This window comes from Dasypus novemcinctus, chromosome 14 (genome assembly GCF_030445035.2).
Source record: "Dasypus novemcinctus isolate mDasNov1 chromosome 14, mDasNov1.1.hap2, whole genome shotgun sequence".
NCBI classification, from domain to species: domain Eukaryota; kingdom Metazoa; phylum Chordata; class Mammalia; order Cingulata; family Dasypodidae; genus Dasypus; species Dasypus novemcinctus.
The window spans coordinates 32,405,182-32,422,580 of record NC_080686.1 but is presented as its reverse complement, the minus strand read 5'-3'; the positions used below and the strand labels follow the sequence as shown (position 1 = coordinate 32,422,580).

General features: G+C 43.1%; 1 protein-coding gene across 1 annotated transcript in view; it reads left to right on the top strand.

The window, feature by feature from the left end:
- SLCO5A1 (solute carrier organic anion transporter family member 5A1) overlaps positions 1-17,399 on the top strand; it is a 146,813-nt gene that overhangs the window by 45,376 nt on the left and 84,038 nt on the right. The window contains exon 3 of the mRNA XM_058275631.1: positions 15,488-15,620. Coding sequence (XP_058131614.1) covers positions 15,488-15,620 — 133 coding nt within the window. The remainder of the gene's footprint in view (positions 1-15,487; positions 15,621-17,399) is intronic.

Sequence of the window (17,399 nt, the reverse complement as noted above, 5' to 3'; positions counted from 1 at the left end):
ACTCGCTGTCTGCTCTCTTTGTGAGTCTTCTTTTTAGGAGGCACCAGGAACCAAACCTGGGACCTCCCATGTGAAAGGGAGGTGCCTAATTGCTTGAGCCACCTCCGCGCTCTTCTTTTTTTTTTTAAGATTTATTTATTTATTTATTTCTCTCCCCTTACCCCCCCACCCCAGTTGTCTGTTCTCTGTGTCTGTTTGCTGCGTCTTCTTTGTCCGCTTCTGTTGTTGTCAGCGGCACAGGAATCTGTGTTTCTTTTTGTTGTGTCATCTTGTTGTGTCAGCTCTTCATGTGTGTGGCACCATTCCTGGGCAGGCTGCACTTTCTTTCACGCTGGGCAGCTCTCCTTATGGGGCGCACTCCTTGTGCGTGGGGCTCCCCTAGGTGGGGGACACCCCTGCGTGGCAGGGCACACCTTGCACGCATCAGCGCTGCGCATGGCTAGCTCCACATGGGTCAAGGAGACCTGGGGTTTGAACCGCGGACCTCCCATGTGGTAGACGGACGCCCTAACCACTGGGCCAAGTCCACCGCCTCCGCTCTCTTCTTGTTGTGACGGACTCTCATTGTGTTTCCTTGTTGTGTCATTTAGTGGCATCATCTTGTTGCATCAGCTTGCCACGCCAGCCTGTTGCATCTTGCTTGTCTTTTTTAGGAGGCACCAGGAACTGAACCTGGGGCCTCCCATGTGGTAAGTGGGCACCTAATTGCTTGAGCCACATCAGCTTCCATAGACAGGCCTGAGGAGTCCCAGAGCCACGGCTGCTCTCCATGGGTCCTGCAGGAATCACCTTCAATTTTTAAAAACTATATCAATTTGCACAAAGATGATTTATCTGATGCCTGGAGTCTTAGTAGATGAAAGAGATGAAAGTCCTAATTCCAGAAGATAGGTTTAAATTTAGTTTTTGCTCATGAAATTATATTCAGTTAGAAAAATCTGAAAATATGAAACTTTATAAAGAAACACCAAAAAAAAAACCCTATTCATAATTTCACTACACTGAATTAACAACTTTTAATATCTGATATATTTCTTTGTTTTTTTCTTAATAGCTTTATTGAGGCATAATTTACGTACCATAATATTCACCCACTCGTATATAATTCAGTGAGTTTTATTAAATTTATAGAGTGTGTGGACCAGTATTCACTTTCAGAACATTAGCTTTTTTTTCTCCTGGAGTAAAATTGACATAAACTAAAATGCACGTAATTAAAATACATAATTTGATAAGATTCCTCACATACATACACACCCATGAAACCATTACCACAGAAAGATTGTAGACTTATCCAGTCCCACTAAAAGTTTTCTTGTGCCTCTTTTTAAACCCTCCCTTCTGCCTCCAACCTCCCAGGTAGCCACTCATGTATTTTCCATCACTATCAATTGGTTTTCACTTTCTAGAATTTTATAAATTGAATCTATAGTACGTATCCTTTTATGTCTGACTTTTTTAATGTATGGGTCTTTAGCACAATTATTTTGAGATTCATTATATATATCAATAGTTCATTCCTTTGTATGGCTAAGTAATATCCCGTTGCATGACAATACCAAGTTTTCTTATCCATTCACCTCTTAATGGACATGTAGATTTACCAATTTTTGACTATTACAAAATAAAGCTGCTGTGAACATTTGAATATAAGTCCTGGTAGGGAATGCTTTCAGTTCTCTTGTGGCAATACTTAAGGAATGGAATGGCTAGATCTTATGGTAGGTATATGTTTGACTTCTTAAGACACTACCAAACTTTTTGCCAAAATGAGTGTGCTATCTTGCATTCCCACCAGCAGTGTATGAGAGTTCTAATTGCTCTACATCCTTGCCAACATTTTGGATGGTCAGTCTTTTCAATTTTTGCCATTCGAATAGGAGTTTAGTTTGATCTCATTGTGGTTTTGTTTTGCATTTTCCTAGTCACTCATGATGTTGGACATCTTTTCATGTGCTTGTCACCTATATATTGTCTTTAGTAAAGTGTTTAAAACTATTTTCTCCAATTGTTTTCTTCTAGATTCTTTATGGTTTTTTGTTTTGTTTTGTTTTGTTTTTGAGGTTCCGGGCCAGGCATTGAACCCCAGACCTTGTATGTGGGAAGCTGGTGCTCAACCACTGAGCCACATTGGTTCCCCAGAGTTGTTTTTTTTTCCATGTGGTTGCTTGTTGTTAGTTTTTTTTTAGGAGGGGGGACCACACCTGGAACCTTTTGTGTGGGAGGCAGGTGCTTAACCGCTTAAGCCACATCTGCTCCCTTGTATATTTTTTATACTGTAAATGGTATTTTTTTCATTTCTGACTGTTCATTGCTAGTATACAGAATTATGCTTGATTTTTAAAATATTGATCTTATATTCTGCTATTTACTAAACTCTAATAACTTTTTTGTAGAGTATTTTTTTTAAGTATGTTTGTGATTACATTGACAACAGAATTTTGCATCCTGCATTTTTACTTATGGTTTAGAAAATAAGTATTTCCTCAAGATATAAAAACTGCGTAAACATTAAAATTCATAGCTGCATTGCAAAACTACTCTAATTTTTAAAAAATTACTCTATTAATGTTTATATTTTTCTCATAAACATAATGTCATGTTATATATCATCATGATATATATTGTAAATCACTGTTCAAAAGCTTATACCAATTGTATAATTCTATTCCAGCAATGGACGTAAATAACTAAAGCACAGATTTCTTATGTGTACTGAGTACTGTCGTATTTCAGCTATTTTAACTTTTAACCTTTTTTTTGTGTGTGTCCAAAATATAATCTAAGCTATTTGGCTGATTTTTTATCGTGCCTTCATGTTAGGTATCCTTGATCTTTCTGAGGATCCCATTAAGTTTTACAGACAGCTATCACTCACAGGTGGCCAATTTGATGGTTTAAAGTCACTGTGCACTAAACATCCACCCTCCATGCCCACTTACTGAGCACAACTGGCTGCTTCTATATGTTCCCATATATCCCCTTCTGGAATACGAACGGCTTTAAAATATTTCTAAGTAAAGATGATGAATTTAACCAGCCATTACTCTCTATGGTTGTAAGGAAAAACCCATTCTGTGTCTGTTTTGGACCTTTTCTGCTCTCCTTCCTGACCTGGGCTGCTCTTTGAGGTTTTAGCAGGGTGGGAGACTCCTCCATGACTACTGTGGCAGCAGTTCTTTGGCTGTCAGGCCTGGGTCAAAATAACTGAATCACTTAAAAGAAAAAAACAGTGCTGCTCAAAATAACCGAGGACCGAAGGCATCTCATCTGCCATGCTTAAGAGCGGAAGGAATGAGTGAGGGAATGTGGTCTTTAAATATGGTGCTATGGGTTGGCTAACTTTCAAGAAATTACTTAAGCAATTATGAATGAAAGTTAGTATCACTGCTATGATGTTGCAGTGAATGAAGTGTGCATTGCTTTTGATGTCCTCTTGTTATGCTGAGCTGTGCCACCAAACCATACATGGGGGGGGGGTGGCCTCCTGTCACCATGCCCCAGGCGGGGCTTTAAATATAGTCACCTGAGGACCTTAGGCCTGTGTACAAAGTGTTTCTCTGTGGAACCGTCCTGGGTGCAATCCCAGGCCCTGGACCTGGATTATCCTGGGAACTGGGTCCCCTGTCAGCACAGTTCACCACAGTGTTCACTGGGCAGCTTGCAGAGTGGTTCCTGCCCCAGAGGGAATGTGGGGAGATGGCACCAGTGGGCAGTGAGCAGCGTGAGGCAGCAGAGGTGCTGACGCAGAGAGCAGCTCAGACGAGGGCAGAGCAAATCCAGGTCAGCCAGCAGGAGGCTCCTGAGAAGCTGGGGGAGGGGGGCCTGTGGCTGCAAAGGAGAGCGCCTGTCCTGGGGCAGCATGAGCAGGAAGGGAGGCTCTTTGACTGTCACCTGCAGGTCTTCCCCCAAGTCTGCCTGTGTGGTGAGGGTATAGGTGGCCCCCAAGCCCAGGGGGCAGGAGCTAATGGATGACGTTTCCAGGCAGTGCTGCAAGGACAAATCAGCTCCAACTTTTGTGACTTCACTCACGGTTCAAAGTCCATGTCCTCCCTTTTCCAGTTAACATACAGTTGAGTTTTATGGCAAGCACTGTTTAGCCCTATGTGATACTAGGCTTTGCTGGTTTTTGACTGGGTCCTGTGGTTTCCCAGGCCCTAGGGGGCTCACAGCTGGCTGACTGACCCCTGGTAGGAGTTTCAGAATCATTTCTGGTGATCCAAGGGCACGGTTTGCAGGCAGGTGGTGTTTCCCAGCCTAGACTGTAGCATTGAGGGAGCTCTTCCACGGCGATGCAGCCAACCCCACGTAAGAACCTTGCTTGAGATCATCCTGGTAGCCAGGTTGGACATTTGTGATGAGCAAGGACAGTCATCTTTTAGCTCTGGCAGGAGTGGCGGTGGAAGCCCCCGCAGCGGGTGACACAGGCGCAGGCCAGCAGTGCAGAGTGCTGTTCCACCTGCTCTCTCCAGCAGCCTGTGGGGAGGCCCCCCCCCAGTCCGCAGGAGGAGTCCTCTGTGGCCACACCCCTCCTGGCTGGCGGGTTTCCCTCTGCGGGTGTGGCTTGGCTCAAGGTCAGTGGTTGGTTCGTTGGTTCAGCGGAGACCCGGGATTTCAAACTCACGTTTTCTTTTTCCTGCAACGTGAGAGTGTAATCATAGAGCCCAGCAAATCAGATTCGCCAGGTGCAAAGTGAGCCTTGAGCCCTGGCGAGGACCCACTCTGACCCCCTTGGGCTGCGGCCTTGTGCTTGTCCAGCCTGGAAGGGCGTGAGGGAGAGCTGGAGTGTCAACTACAGAGATAGCTGGGGGAGAGCCGCTCAGCTTCTAATGAGCTATCACCAAAATGCTCACAAAACAAGCCCAGCCTGAGAGTAAGATAAATGAAGACGATTAAAAAAAGAAGATAATGTAAGAAGGATGAAAAAGGAAAGAGAAACAGTTTAACATTACAAATAAGGTAAAATTAAGGATTATAACAAATACTTAAAATTGTAAAATCAAGAGAATTTATGAAAAAATGTGAAAACCCTTTAAAGAGTAAGCATACTTACTTAAGGCATGGGAAATAGTAACATAATTTAAAAGGAAACCTTGAAAGTTAAATTTTTGTTAAATTCCCTATGAAAAATGCTTCGGAAGATAAAAATACATTAAAAATAAAGTAAGATTAAAAAGCTAAAACAGGGAAACGGACTTTGGCCCAGTGGTTAGGGCGTCCGTCTACCACATGGGAGGTCCGAGGTTCAAACCCCGGGCCTCCTTGACCCGTGTGGAGCTGGCCCATGCGCAGTGCTGATGCGCGCAAGGAGTGCCGTGCCACGCAGGGGTGTCCCCTGCGTAGGGGAGCCCCACGCGCAAGGAGTGCACCCATAAGGAGAGCCGCCCAGCGCGAAGGAGGGAGCAGCCTGCTGAGGAATGGCGCTGCCCACACTTCCCGTGCCGCTGACGACAACAGAAGCGGACAAAGAAACAAGATGCAGCAAAAAGACACAGAAAACAGACAACCGGGGGAGGGGAGGGGAATTAAATAAATAAAAATAAATCTTAAAAAAAAAAAAAAAAGCTAAAACAAGGAAGCAGATGTGGCTTAAGTGATTGGGCTTCCATCTACTGTATGGGAGGACCTAGGTTCAATCCCTGGGGCCTCCTGGTTAAAAAAAAAAGTGTGCTCATGCAGTGAGCCAGTGCCCGTGCAAGTGAGTCATGCAGCATGGTGATGACGCACCAGAAGAGAGACGAAGGGGAGAGTCAAGGCGAGGCGCAACAGAAATCAGGAACTGAGGTGGCGCAAGTGACAGGGACCCTCTCTCCACATCAGACATCCCCAGGATCGAATCCTGGTGAATTCCAGAGGAGAAAAATGAGAAGACAAAAAGAACTAGACATGGAAGATCACACAACGAAGGGACACAGACAGCAAAAAACAGCAGGATGGGGAGGAAGGGGAAGAGGAAGGGAAAAAACCTGCAACAGTTTATAGTATAAAAGTTAGAGATAATGATAACGCTTAACTCCATCAGTGAAAAGTTAAAAATGTGAAGGTAAATAGGATTAAGAACGGGACATTGTGAATGTAGTTAACACCACTGAACTGTATGCTTGAAAGTGGTTAAAATAGAAAATTTTATATTGTATGTATGTTACCGCAATAAAACTTTAAAATAAAAAACAAATGTTAATGTGTGTTAATGTTGAAAACATAAGTGAGCATGAAATAGGGTAAAAAATAATTTAAGAAGGAAATTAAAATGGAAAATCTGAAGGTAAAAGAGCTTGGGGAAAGACACGTGAAAGGAAAAACTGGCTAGAAGCGGCAAAGAAACATCGCTCAGTTATTGGCGGGGTCAGCGTTCCCTGAACAGCATCTGCTGGGTGAGCAGAGTGGCACTGGAGGCGGGGCTGGTTCCGCCACGGCAGAGGGGCTTCTCAGCCCTTCCTGTCGAGGGGCTTCTTAGTGCCACGAAGTGCACAGCAGAGCGAGGCTGTGGACCTTATGTCCAACATTCCAGCTGTGGCCATAGTCCTGTCCTTCGCCAATAGCCTTTTCACATAGTCCCTTCTTACCAAAATAGTGAAAAAATAAAATAAAAGGTTGAGCTAGGTTTTTTTTTGTTTTTTTTTTTCTAAGGTACCAGGGATTCCTTGTACATGGGAAGCACGCGCTCACCCGCTGAGCTGCACCTGCTCTGCTGAGGCTGAGGGAGATGGGTTTGCAGGGGTGGCCATCCTCACGCTGGGGTCTGGTTTTCTGCAGCGTACACAATCACAAAGCTCCAGATAGGCTGGCGCAATCCCCCGGGACAGGGTCCCGCTCGGACACCCAGGGTAGGGAAAAGCTGGCATCAAGTATGGAGTTATTAAGTAAAGTACGAATAGCCACCTGATGACACACCACTTAGTACAAATATTCTAGAAAAGTGTTTCCTACTGGCTTTACCTGAAAAGACACATTATAGAGCTAGTATTTTCAATATAATAAGTATTTTAGAATTTATACTGTGGGAAGCGGATTTGGCCCAATGGATAGGGCATCCTCCTACCACATGGGAGGTCCAGGGTTCAAACCCAGGGCCTCCTGACCTGTGCGATGAGCTGGCCCACGCACAGTACTGATGTGTACAAGGAGTGCTGGGCCACGCAGGGGTGTCCCCGCATAGGGGAGCCCCACGCGCAGGGAGTGCGCCCCATAAGGAGAGCCGCCCAGCGCAAAAAAAGTGTAGCCCGCCCTGGAGTGGCGCTGCACACACGGAGAGCTGACTCAGCAAGATGACGCAACAAAAAGAGACAGATTCCCAGTGCTTCTGACAAGAATATAAGTGGACACAGAAGAACACACAGCGAATGGACACAGAAAGCAGACAATTGGGGGGTGGGGAAGGGGAGAGAAATAAAATAAAAGTAAACCTTTAAAAAAATTTATACTGTATATGAAGAATAAAATATTACTGCTATTTTTATCTGGGTGTTAGGGATTATGAGTGATTAAAACTATTTTTTTTGTGCTCCTGGGAGTTTTCCCCACAATGGATATGTACTATATTTTGTTACCATTAGGAAACCGTTAAAGGTTATTTAAAAAATAATAGCAGTGGGTATAGGCATGTGCTGAACTTCAGAAAGATACCCTATACTTTCTCAATTAACTAAACATTAATTGAAAGAAAGATCTTGATTCTCTCTCTTCGCTTCTGTCTGCCAGGCCTTCTCATAAAAATTAACTCCTGGGTTCCAAGTGTTGATTCCAGAAAAGAGAATTTATTGAGGTAATTTAAAGATAGAAAGTATGTTGTCTTCTATTAAATAATGCATATATTTGATCTATACAAAATTAATATTTAATATTAGAGAAGAGGTAATCATTCAACATATAAAAATATAACTTAATGTTTCGTGAATATTTATTATAGGCTAAGTGGTTTATGTGTATATTCTTATTTAATATCACGTAGAAAAAAGAAAGCTAGGGCTTGAAAAGGTTGAATAACTTTTTTTTTTTTGAGGTACCTGGTTTGAGGATTGAACCTGGGACCTGTGGGAAGCTGGTGCTCAACCATTGAGTCACCCGGGCTCCCCTCAGTTGGTTTTTTCATTTGTTTACTTGGGGTTTTTTTTGGCTTTTTTTTGTTTTTTGTTTTTCAGGAGGCACCCAGAACCAAACTTGGGACCTCCCATGTGGGAAGCAGGTGCTCAACTGCTTGAGCCACATCCACTCCCCTAAATGACTTTTGGCATTGCATAAAAGTGGAGGAGCTGGGAGTCTAACCGTAGGCGCTTGGATTCCAGAGTCCTTGCTCACGTTCTTGGCAGTATACCGATGAAAGGGTGTCCTTTGTTGTATTGGTCAGCCAAAGCGGCGCTGATGCAAAATACCAGAAAGCTGTTGGCTTTTATAAAGGGTATTTGGGGTAGAAACTTCCAGTTACCAGGCCATAAATCATAAATTACTTCCCTCACCAAAGCCTGTTCCCACATGTTGGAGCAAGATGGCTGCCGACGTCTGCCAGAGCTCAGGCCTCCGGGGTTCCTCTCTTCCTGGGGTTCATTTCTTTCCAGGATCAGCTCCTCTGCTTTCCCCACAGGGTCAGCTGTAGACTATGAGGCTTTCTAGGCTTTGCCTCTCTCCACAGGGTCAGCTGTAGACTATCAGGCGAAAAGCTCTGTCTCTCCCCCCAGGGCTTCTGCTGTGACTAAGGAGCTGTCTCTTTTCCTCTCTCTGCTTGCTTACCCGGGCTCCAGCTTAAGACTTCAGCATCAAACTCCAACATCAAAATCTCCAACTCTGTCCTTTGCCATGTCTTTTTTAAAAAATTTTTTAATTTATTTCTCTCCCCTTCCCCCCTGTTGTTGTCTGCTCTCTGTGTCCATTCACTGTGTGTTCTTCTGTGTCCACTTGCATTCTTGTCATGAGGCATTGGGAAACTGTTTTGCCTTTTTTGTTGCATCAGCTTTCCGTGTGTGTGGTGCCACTCCTGGGCAGGCTGTGCTTTTTTTGCGCAGGGTGGCTCTCCTTGTGGGACGTGTGCGTGTGGGGCACCCCTACATGGGGGACATGCCTGTGTGGCATGGCACTCCTTATGCGCGGCAGCACTGTGCATGGACCAGTTCACCACATGGGTCAGGAGGCCCTGGGTACTGAACCTTGGACCCTCCGTATGATAGGCGGATGCTCTATCAGTTGAGCCACAACCACTTCCCTGCATGTCTTTTATCTGTGAGTCCCACCCACCAGTGGGTGGGGACTAAATACCCCACTGACAGAGCCCAATCAAAGCCCTAATCATAACATGCCCAGGTACAGACCAGTTTACAAACATAATCCAATATCTATTTTTGAAATTCATTACTATATCAAACTGCTACACTTGTGAATAGTTCTGTGTTTTGGGACCTGTGGGAAATTCAGAGCCATGTATTTCTTGTCATCTGCCCTCAAGAAATGTCTCACCTAGTTGGGAAGATAAAAAAGGTAAAGAGTGCTGTGTAGCAATACAAAATGTTATAGCGGTGGCGTAGATACTTGATATGAGTGCAGAGAGGCCTTAGTAAAGAACGGGGCTTTGACAAATGAGGAAGTGTGGTGCATTCTATGGGCCAAGAAGCAAATGGAATATTCTAGAAAGAAGGACTAGAGAGTGACTGTGAGGCCAGCCTTTAGAAAGAGACTTTGGGGACTGGATCGAGACGGAAGGGTTGTTACCAGACCTTATCAATAAACTGACTGGGCGAGACGAGAGGGACAAATAGTCAGGAGAGAAATACTGTTCAAAACTAAGGGACAGGCTAGGGTCAAGGGGAGGACAGAAATGTAAATGAGCAGTGAGGTGAGGGCAAGAGGAGGGAATGGCCAGTGTGAGACCTCCAGGTGGTTCAGCATCTGAATTCACCAGCAGTGAGAAGTGAGGCGCGTGCCTCGATGGGAACCTGTGTGTCTCTCCACGAAGGATAAGGAGGAACAGGATGAGACCAACGGAGAAGCCAGAGGCACATGGGGAGGAATGAGAGACACGGCTGTCCATTTTTTTTTTCCTTTTTAATTTTGTATTGTAGTAACTAATATAGAGCACAAAGTTCCCTATTTACCATGTTCAAGTGTACAGTTCCATGGTATGGTATTAATTATAGGCACAATATTGGACCGCCATCACTGACATCCATTACCCCTTCTTTTTCATCACGTCAAACAGAAATTACCCACTTGTAAAGCTATAACTCCTTACCACCGTCTGTCTCTATGAAATTTGTTTCTTCTGGGTATACATACAAATGAGATCATAAAATATTGGTCATTTTGTGTCTGGCTTATTTTCCCTTATGTTCTAGTTGTCGAGGACAGATAAATGAATGAATACGTGGCGGGTTAGGTGGTGTGGTGGACTGAATCGCGCACCCCAGTTTGGACATGGTCTTAGTCTGGTCGGCGTTCCTGTGGGTGTGAACTCATTGTAAGTAAGATCTCTTCAAGATGCTACTTCAGTTAAGAGGACTGAGTTTTAATTGGGATTGCTGGAGAAGCGGGTGTGGCTCGAGTGATAGGGCTGTCGCCTACCATATGGGAGGACCCGGGTTCAATCCCTGGGGCCTCCTGATAAAGAAACAGAGAAAGTGTGCTTGTGCGGCGAGCCAGTGCCCGCACAGCGAGCTTTTACTCTGAGATTGGAAGTCACTGGCAGACGTGAGCAAAGAAATGACATGCTCTGGTTCAGATTTTAAGAGGATCATTTAGGCTGCTGTGTTGAAAATAAATCATAGGGAAGATCTCTTGTCTTTTGTGTACAGTGACATTTTCTTCTGTTCCCTCAATGTCTTTTTTCGTTTTGTCTTCAAAGAAGTGTTAGATTACAGAAAAGTCACATACAAAATATACGGATTCTCATATACCCAACATACTCCCCTTTCCCCCTTTCCTGTATTAATAACATTTTATACGTGGATGGTACATTTGTTACAATTGATGTACAGATTGAAACATAGCTACTAACCATGGTCAATAGTTTACATTGTGGTTTACACTTTGGACCATACACTTTTATGAATTTTGTTGCAATTTAACTTTGGCTTGAATCCATCATTGTGAGATCATGTAAAACACCTCCATTGCCCCCCAAATGCCCCACATTCCATCTATTCTGTTCCTCCCTTCCCTTCTCCCCAGGGCCCATGGCAGCCACCAGGCTTCTCTACTTGAAGAACAGGATTCATAGTTATTAATACTTTCAACAACATTGAGGGCTTAACACACTGGTCTGTCCTCCCCTATTAGGGACTGCCTGTGCTCTTGAGAGACTCCCACCCCTCTGTTTGAGAACATAGCAGGACTCCCCAGGATGGGAATCCAACACCTTCCCCCTCATTATGTGGGTCTCCACCCACTGATCCAACACACTATGACCACACACTCTGTGGAAGCCTGTCCAGGTGTGCCCTGTCCCAAATGCCCCCCACATCCAACACCCCAAACCAGTCATCTTCACCTGCCATATTGCCAAAAGAACATTCCCAACGTTGTAGTTTCAAACACATACCTGCAAATACTATGCTTATGCGTGTCTCAGCAGTATCTCATTGACTGCCAAAGTAAATATTGCCTCAAATAGGGCTCTAGAGACATCCAAACACTATAGGCAGGGCAGAAGCTCAGGAGTTTGGTGGCTTGCCAGCGGGCTCTACTTTGGAATTTGTTCCCCAGTGTGACAGAGGTGGATTCAGTTGTGGTTTTCCTACACATGACTCTTCTGACTCTTCTATTTGAACCTATAATTAGTACTAGAGTTGATAGGTTTCCATCCAAGAGACGTAAATCTGTGGGCTGTCCGTGTGCCAGCTGGCCCTCAACTTCAATGGAGTTGCAACACCTACTCTCCAGTTCATTGGACTCACCCAGGACAACTAAGAAGAAGATGATGATGGACAAAGACCATCCCAAGGAACCGAGAGAGTCTACAACTGCAAGCAAGAGATTCCCACCCATCTGCCCCATGGAATCTAAGCCCCTCTCAATCAGAGGAGGAGTGGGGAGGTAATCCTAGAGTCCTCAGGATTGGGGAATGAACTATGGACTAAAGTAGACTTACTGATATTCTACTATAAAAGTTTTTGTGATTCTAGCAATGGAAGAAATTATCATTGATGTGGCCACTGGAGGTTGTGAGGGCAGGAAGAGGTTAAACAGGTGTATTATGGGGGCATTTTCAGGACTTGGGAATTGTCTTGAATGACATTACAATGACAGATACAGACCATTACATATTTTGCCATAACCTCCAAAATTGTGTGGGAGAGAGAGTAAGCAACAATGTAAACTATAATCCTTGCTTAATGGCAATGCTCCAAAATGCTTTCATCAATTGTAACAAATGTACCACACTAATGAAGGATGTTAATGTGGGAAATGTGGGAGGGGTTGGGAGCAGGGCATAAGGAAATCCCCTATATTTTTTATGTAACATTTATGTAATCTAAGTATCTTTTAAGAAAATAAATTTTATTTTAAAAAATTTAAAGGGAAGTAAGAGCACAGGCAGGAGTACCAGTTGGAAAGCTTAGGCAATAATCCAAATGAGCGATGATGATGGCGTGAGCCATGGTGTTAACACAGAGGTGACGAGAAGGGGTTGGATTAGGTCATGATTTGACGGTGGAACCAGTGGGATATACCAATGCGTTAGGTGCAGGCTTGAGGTTAGTAGTGCATACACACTCAACAGAGAAGACATCCACGGGGGGTAGATGCTTAAAACCACTGACTGATAGGGATGCATGATGAAAACCAGTGTGGAGGTCCCTGGAACAGACAAGAGCTAGTCTAGAGGATTCTGAGGAGAGAAAAACCACTTAAGGGGGAAGGATCCAGGTAGAAATGACTTTGTTGGGCCTTGGAGAAGTGGAAAGGCCCAACGAGGGTGCTGGGAGGCCAGCAAAGGAAGGGGGATGGCTTTGAGCATCTGTCTGACTTAATGGGTTTTAATTAAGGCTGGAATGGTAGCAGGAGGCCAGTTTATCCCAGTCTTGAAAGCCAGGTAGAGTAGCTTAGACAGTTTTCTTTAGGCAGTGGAAGTCATTGAGTGTTTTTGACTGAGAGAATAAGTGGTGTGAGTTTGCCTCAATAATTTACTCCTCTAATAAGCTCTGAATGAGTGCCATTGGTCAATAAATTAATAAATGTTAACCCAGGGTTCAGAAAGGTTTAACCTTCTCCAAAAGAACAATTTATATCCTAAGTGAATAAAGGTCAAAGAAGTATGTGTGTAGTTCTTTTGTTAATAAGAATGAAACAGACTTAAAGCAACTGCTATATGATAAAAAGAAACTTTTCTTATTACATTGTTGAATTTTGAAAAGCTTTATATTTTATCAGGTAGTTAATGCTTCTTGTTGAATGTCATTTAATTAATTTTCCATTTACTGGATAGCTGCGTTGTCTTGCAAGTAGAGACAACCCTGCTTGGCACTCCAAGCTGTTGTGCTCAGGTGCCCCAGGCGTAAACAGTATGGCAGAAATGCCTTTTTGCTTGCCTGTGTAAGACAATCTCTTTCATGCCAGAAGAATTATTTTGGGAAGATGATTCATATCACATTTTGGCCTCATTACAGGCTTAAGTTGTAAATGGTGCTGGTTTGCCCGGAGGTGTAAAAATAAATCCTATCTTCATATGCATATGGGAATACCTGTAACTGAAAAAGTACTTTCTATTCTTGAGTTACATTCGAGGCTATAGACAGAGAGGTTAGCAAGATATTTATTGAAATTGTAATTTTATTTTATTAAAAACACGCCTCTAAAAGAATGCTGATTACTTACGGGTAAGTTCTCCATTTCCAAACACAGATGGAAAAGTTGAAGTTATAAGCAGATGATTCTGTAAAATAAATAAACACTGCAACTTCTCTTTTGAATAGTGTGAAAAGGGAGAGCAGGTGTTAAATTACTGCCTTGCTGTCTGTAGTTATAAGTAACAGGAGTCATAAGATTATTCAGTTTATGCAGATGATAAAGTAAGGTGAAGCTATTCTGATTATTCTAATTTGCTTTCTGGTAAACATAGCTATTTAAAGCACATGGCAAAGCTTCCCTATTTCTTCAGTGGTTAAATGTTTGATGGTAATAGAATTGAGGAACACTTAAAACCTGAGTTGTTTATCCTGCCTGACACAGAGCAGTACCTTGGGGGAAAAGTGGGTTTCGTGTGTGGCTAAATTTTCCTGTGACTCACAAGGAATTTCATATCCTATCTCAGAATTTAAAAATGGCAGAATATTATTTATTCTAGAATTTGAAATCAGTAATGAAAACAGGAAAATAAAAAAATATAAAGGAGCACTATTGGATTTGCTGTTGTGGTGATGGTAATGGGGGGTGTGTGTGTATAACAGATACCCCCCCACACACGGTTTTTTATTTTTATTTCTTTGTTATACATTCTTTTTCTATATATATATATATTTCATATGGAACGATATCATTCATACGTGAACATACACAAACAATATGTGTATAATAAAATTTGTGAACTTACAAAGCAAACATGTACAACACCATACAGGGGTCTCATACATCACCCCTCCACCAACACCTTGCATTGTTGTGAAGCATTTGTTACAAACTATGCAAGAGCATTGTCAAAATATTATTAACTATAGTCCGTATCTTACATTTGGTGTATTTTTCCCTCAACCCACCCTATTTTTTTTTAAAGCAATCTTATTGATACATATTAATAAAGCATGTAACTTATACCAAGTGTATAATCAGTTGTATTTGGTATAATCACATAGCTGTGCATTCAGATATAACTGGTTTTTATGGCAAAAATTTTGGGGTGGAATGACAACCTTTCTAACCCACTGCCAGTAAGACAATATTTATTCCCCTTTTGGACATGTGCGTTAGAACACCTTTTTCTAGTCCAGCTATGGGTTGGTGCTTTCCATTTGGACTTTCTAAAGCAAATGCACTGTGAGATCTTTGATTCTGAAGTGGTGGTTTGAAAAATCTTAGTAAGTTTGGAGGGCACTTAAACAGCGTGGTCAGTGTAGCTGATCCAGCCTCATGGTCACATCCGGTCTTGATTTCCCTCATCCTGCTAGAGTCATACAGGCGACATCGACTTTTTTTTCTTTCTTCTTCTTTGAACATCCTTTTACCTTCTCGTGGTTATGTAGTAACTGATTCATTACCTAACCTGAATCTCTACCTTCAGAAATTTGAATTTAATGGGTCTGGGGTGGGGCCTGAGCACTTACATTAAAAAACAAAAGCCAACAGAAGCTCTCCAGATGATCCTACTCTTCTAGAGGACAACAGCCAATAGTTAATGGGCAAGGCTTGGCACCCACCATGCCAGCATAGACACGCTCTCTGAAGTTCCCCGTTTTCAGGTGCTGTTAACTGGTTTTAACTGTCACATATATGTGGTATGGAGTGCAAGGAGAGGACTACTTCACTGAAAGCACTGCTGGACCTCACGTCTCCCCCTCTGTCTTCTCAGCCATCATGTACGTCATGGGCGCACTCGGTCCTGCGGCGGGATATTTATTAGGTGGACTTCTTATTGGATTTTATGTTGATCCCAGAAATCCTGTTCACCTTGACCAGAATGACCCTCGTTTCATTGGAAACTGGTAAGAATTATTTTCTAAATTTTTTCACTTCTCTTTTTGCTTGTGATAGAGGCATTGTACTCTTGTAGTTAGTTTCCCAAACAGGGAAATGAAAATAGTTAAACTTCCCCCAGGAGGTTGTGCTCGGTGGAATAATGATGCCCAAAGAGATCCACAGCCCAATCCCCCAGAGCCTTGAGTATGTTACTTTACAGCGCAAAACAGACCTTGCAGATATGCCTGAGTTAAGGATTTGGGGATGGGGAGATTGTCCTGGATTATCTGGGGGACCCAATAGAATGACAGGCGTCCTTATAGACAGAGGGTCAGACCCAGAGAAGGAGGCGTGGCCTGGGAGCGCCGGTTAGAGTGATGCCATTGCTGGCAGGGACCACGAGCCAAGGGCTGCCAGGGACCTCCAGAAGCTAGAAGAGACAAGGCACTGGGTTCTGCCCTAAGCTTCCGGACGGGATGCAGCCCTGACAGCCGGTGGGGCTTCATCCACCAACGCCGGTGGTAATTTGTTACAGCAGCAATAGGAAACTAATACAGGGTTTGGTTAATGTCTTAATCTGTGTTCTCTAGGATTGGGGTATTTTTTTTATAGCAGCATGAAGGAAAAGGGCTAATGTTTCCTGTTACTTAAGCATAGCTTTCCTTATTTCTTCTGTTACTTTTATTTTGTCTTCCTCCCCATTTCCTTATTATAGCCGTGTTTCTGCTTTGTCACCCCTGCCTGAGCTCTGCCCCTCCCTTTTCATCGCCACCCTCTTAGTGATCTTTTCACTTGGTAACACAGTGTTTCTCCAGGTATGCTGGAGATGCAGCTGATGTCTCATTTGCTAGACAGTAATTGTCCTGCTAAATAAGTCATGTTGGAATTCAGAAGGAGAACTAGATGTTATCTTATTTATGCAAAAGGTGGGGGCTGGGCTTGAGTTCTACATAATCTGAATCTTGGACTTAATTAAGTTGTTTCTTCACGATTGCAAGCCCCCACCGAAAGTATTGGCATCTTGAATTTATGAATTGGTGATAGCTACACCTTAATAAGAACATTTGTTTTATGACAAAGGGAATACTAGGGTATTAGAAATTTTGTGTACCAAGTGATTACTTTTTTAAGAGTTTTTTTGAGCACTTGTATTCTCTCTGCATTTCATTGTAGGCTAACAACCTGCTAAAACTCTGAGGTTGATGGGAATAATGTTAACACTTGTCTATTTTCAAAGAAGTTAACAGATAGTAAGTTGCACAACACTTCTCTTTTATGTTTCATAAGTAATGCCCTTTGAAGATGAAAGTGCTAAGATCTAGATGAGCCAGATTGGTAGACTTTTCAATTTATACACACACAAATAAGGAAGTTCCATTGTCAGAGTTAGGGGAATAACATAGGAATTTTAAGTTCTTAACTGATAGTGGAACTTTTGGTCTCAGCTACAGTTTGTGAGCAGTACTTAATATGAACACTCAATGTGTGTCCTGTGCTCTATATGGATGTCTGTCCATAGGAAGAACATGGAGCTAAGGGGAGACCTGGAGAGGGAAAGAGAAAGGCAAGGAAGGCCCGGCAGTGGGAGGCCAGGGAGAAGGAAGGAGAGTGGGAGCTTTACTGTTGTAACTTTAAGAGCTACCTGCTGTCTTTTAAAAGTTTTCTGGTAGGGGAACGGAAGTGGCTTTAGCGGTTGAGCACCTGCTTCCCACATGAGAGGTCCTGGGTTTGGTGTCCCTGATGCTGCCTAAAAGAAAAAAACAAAGCAGGTAAAACAAAATGAAGAACAAACAAGAACTTAGGGG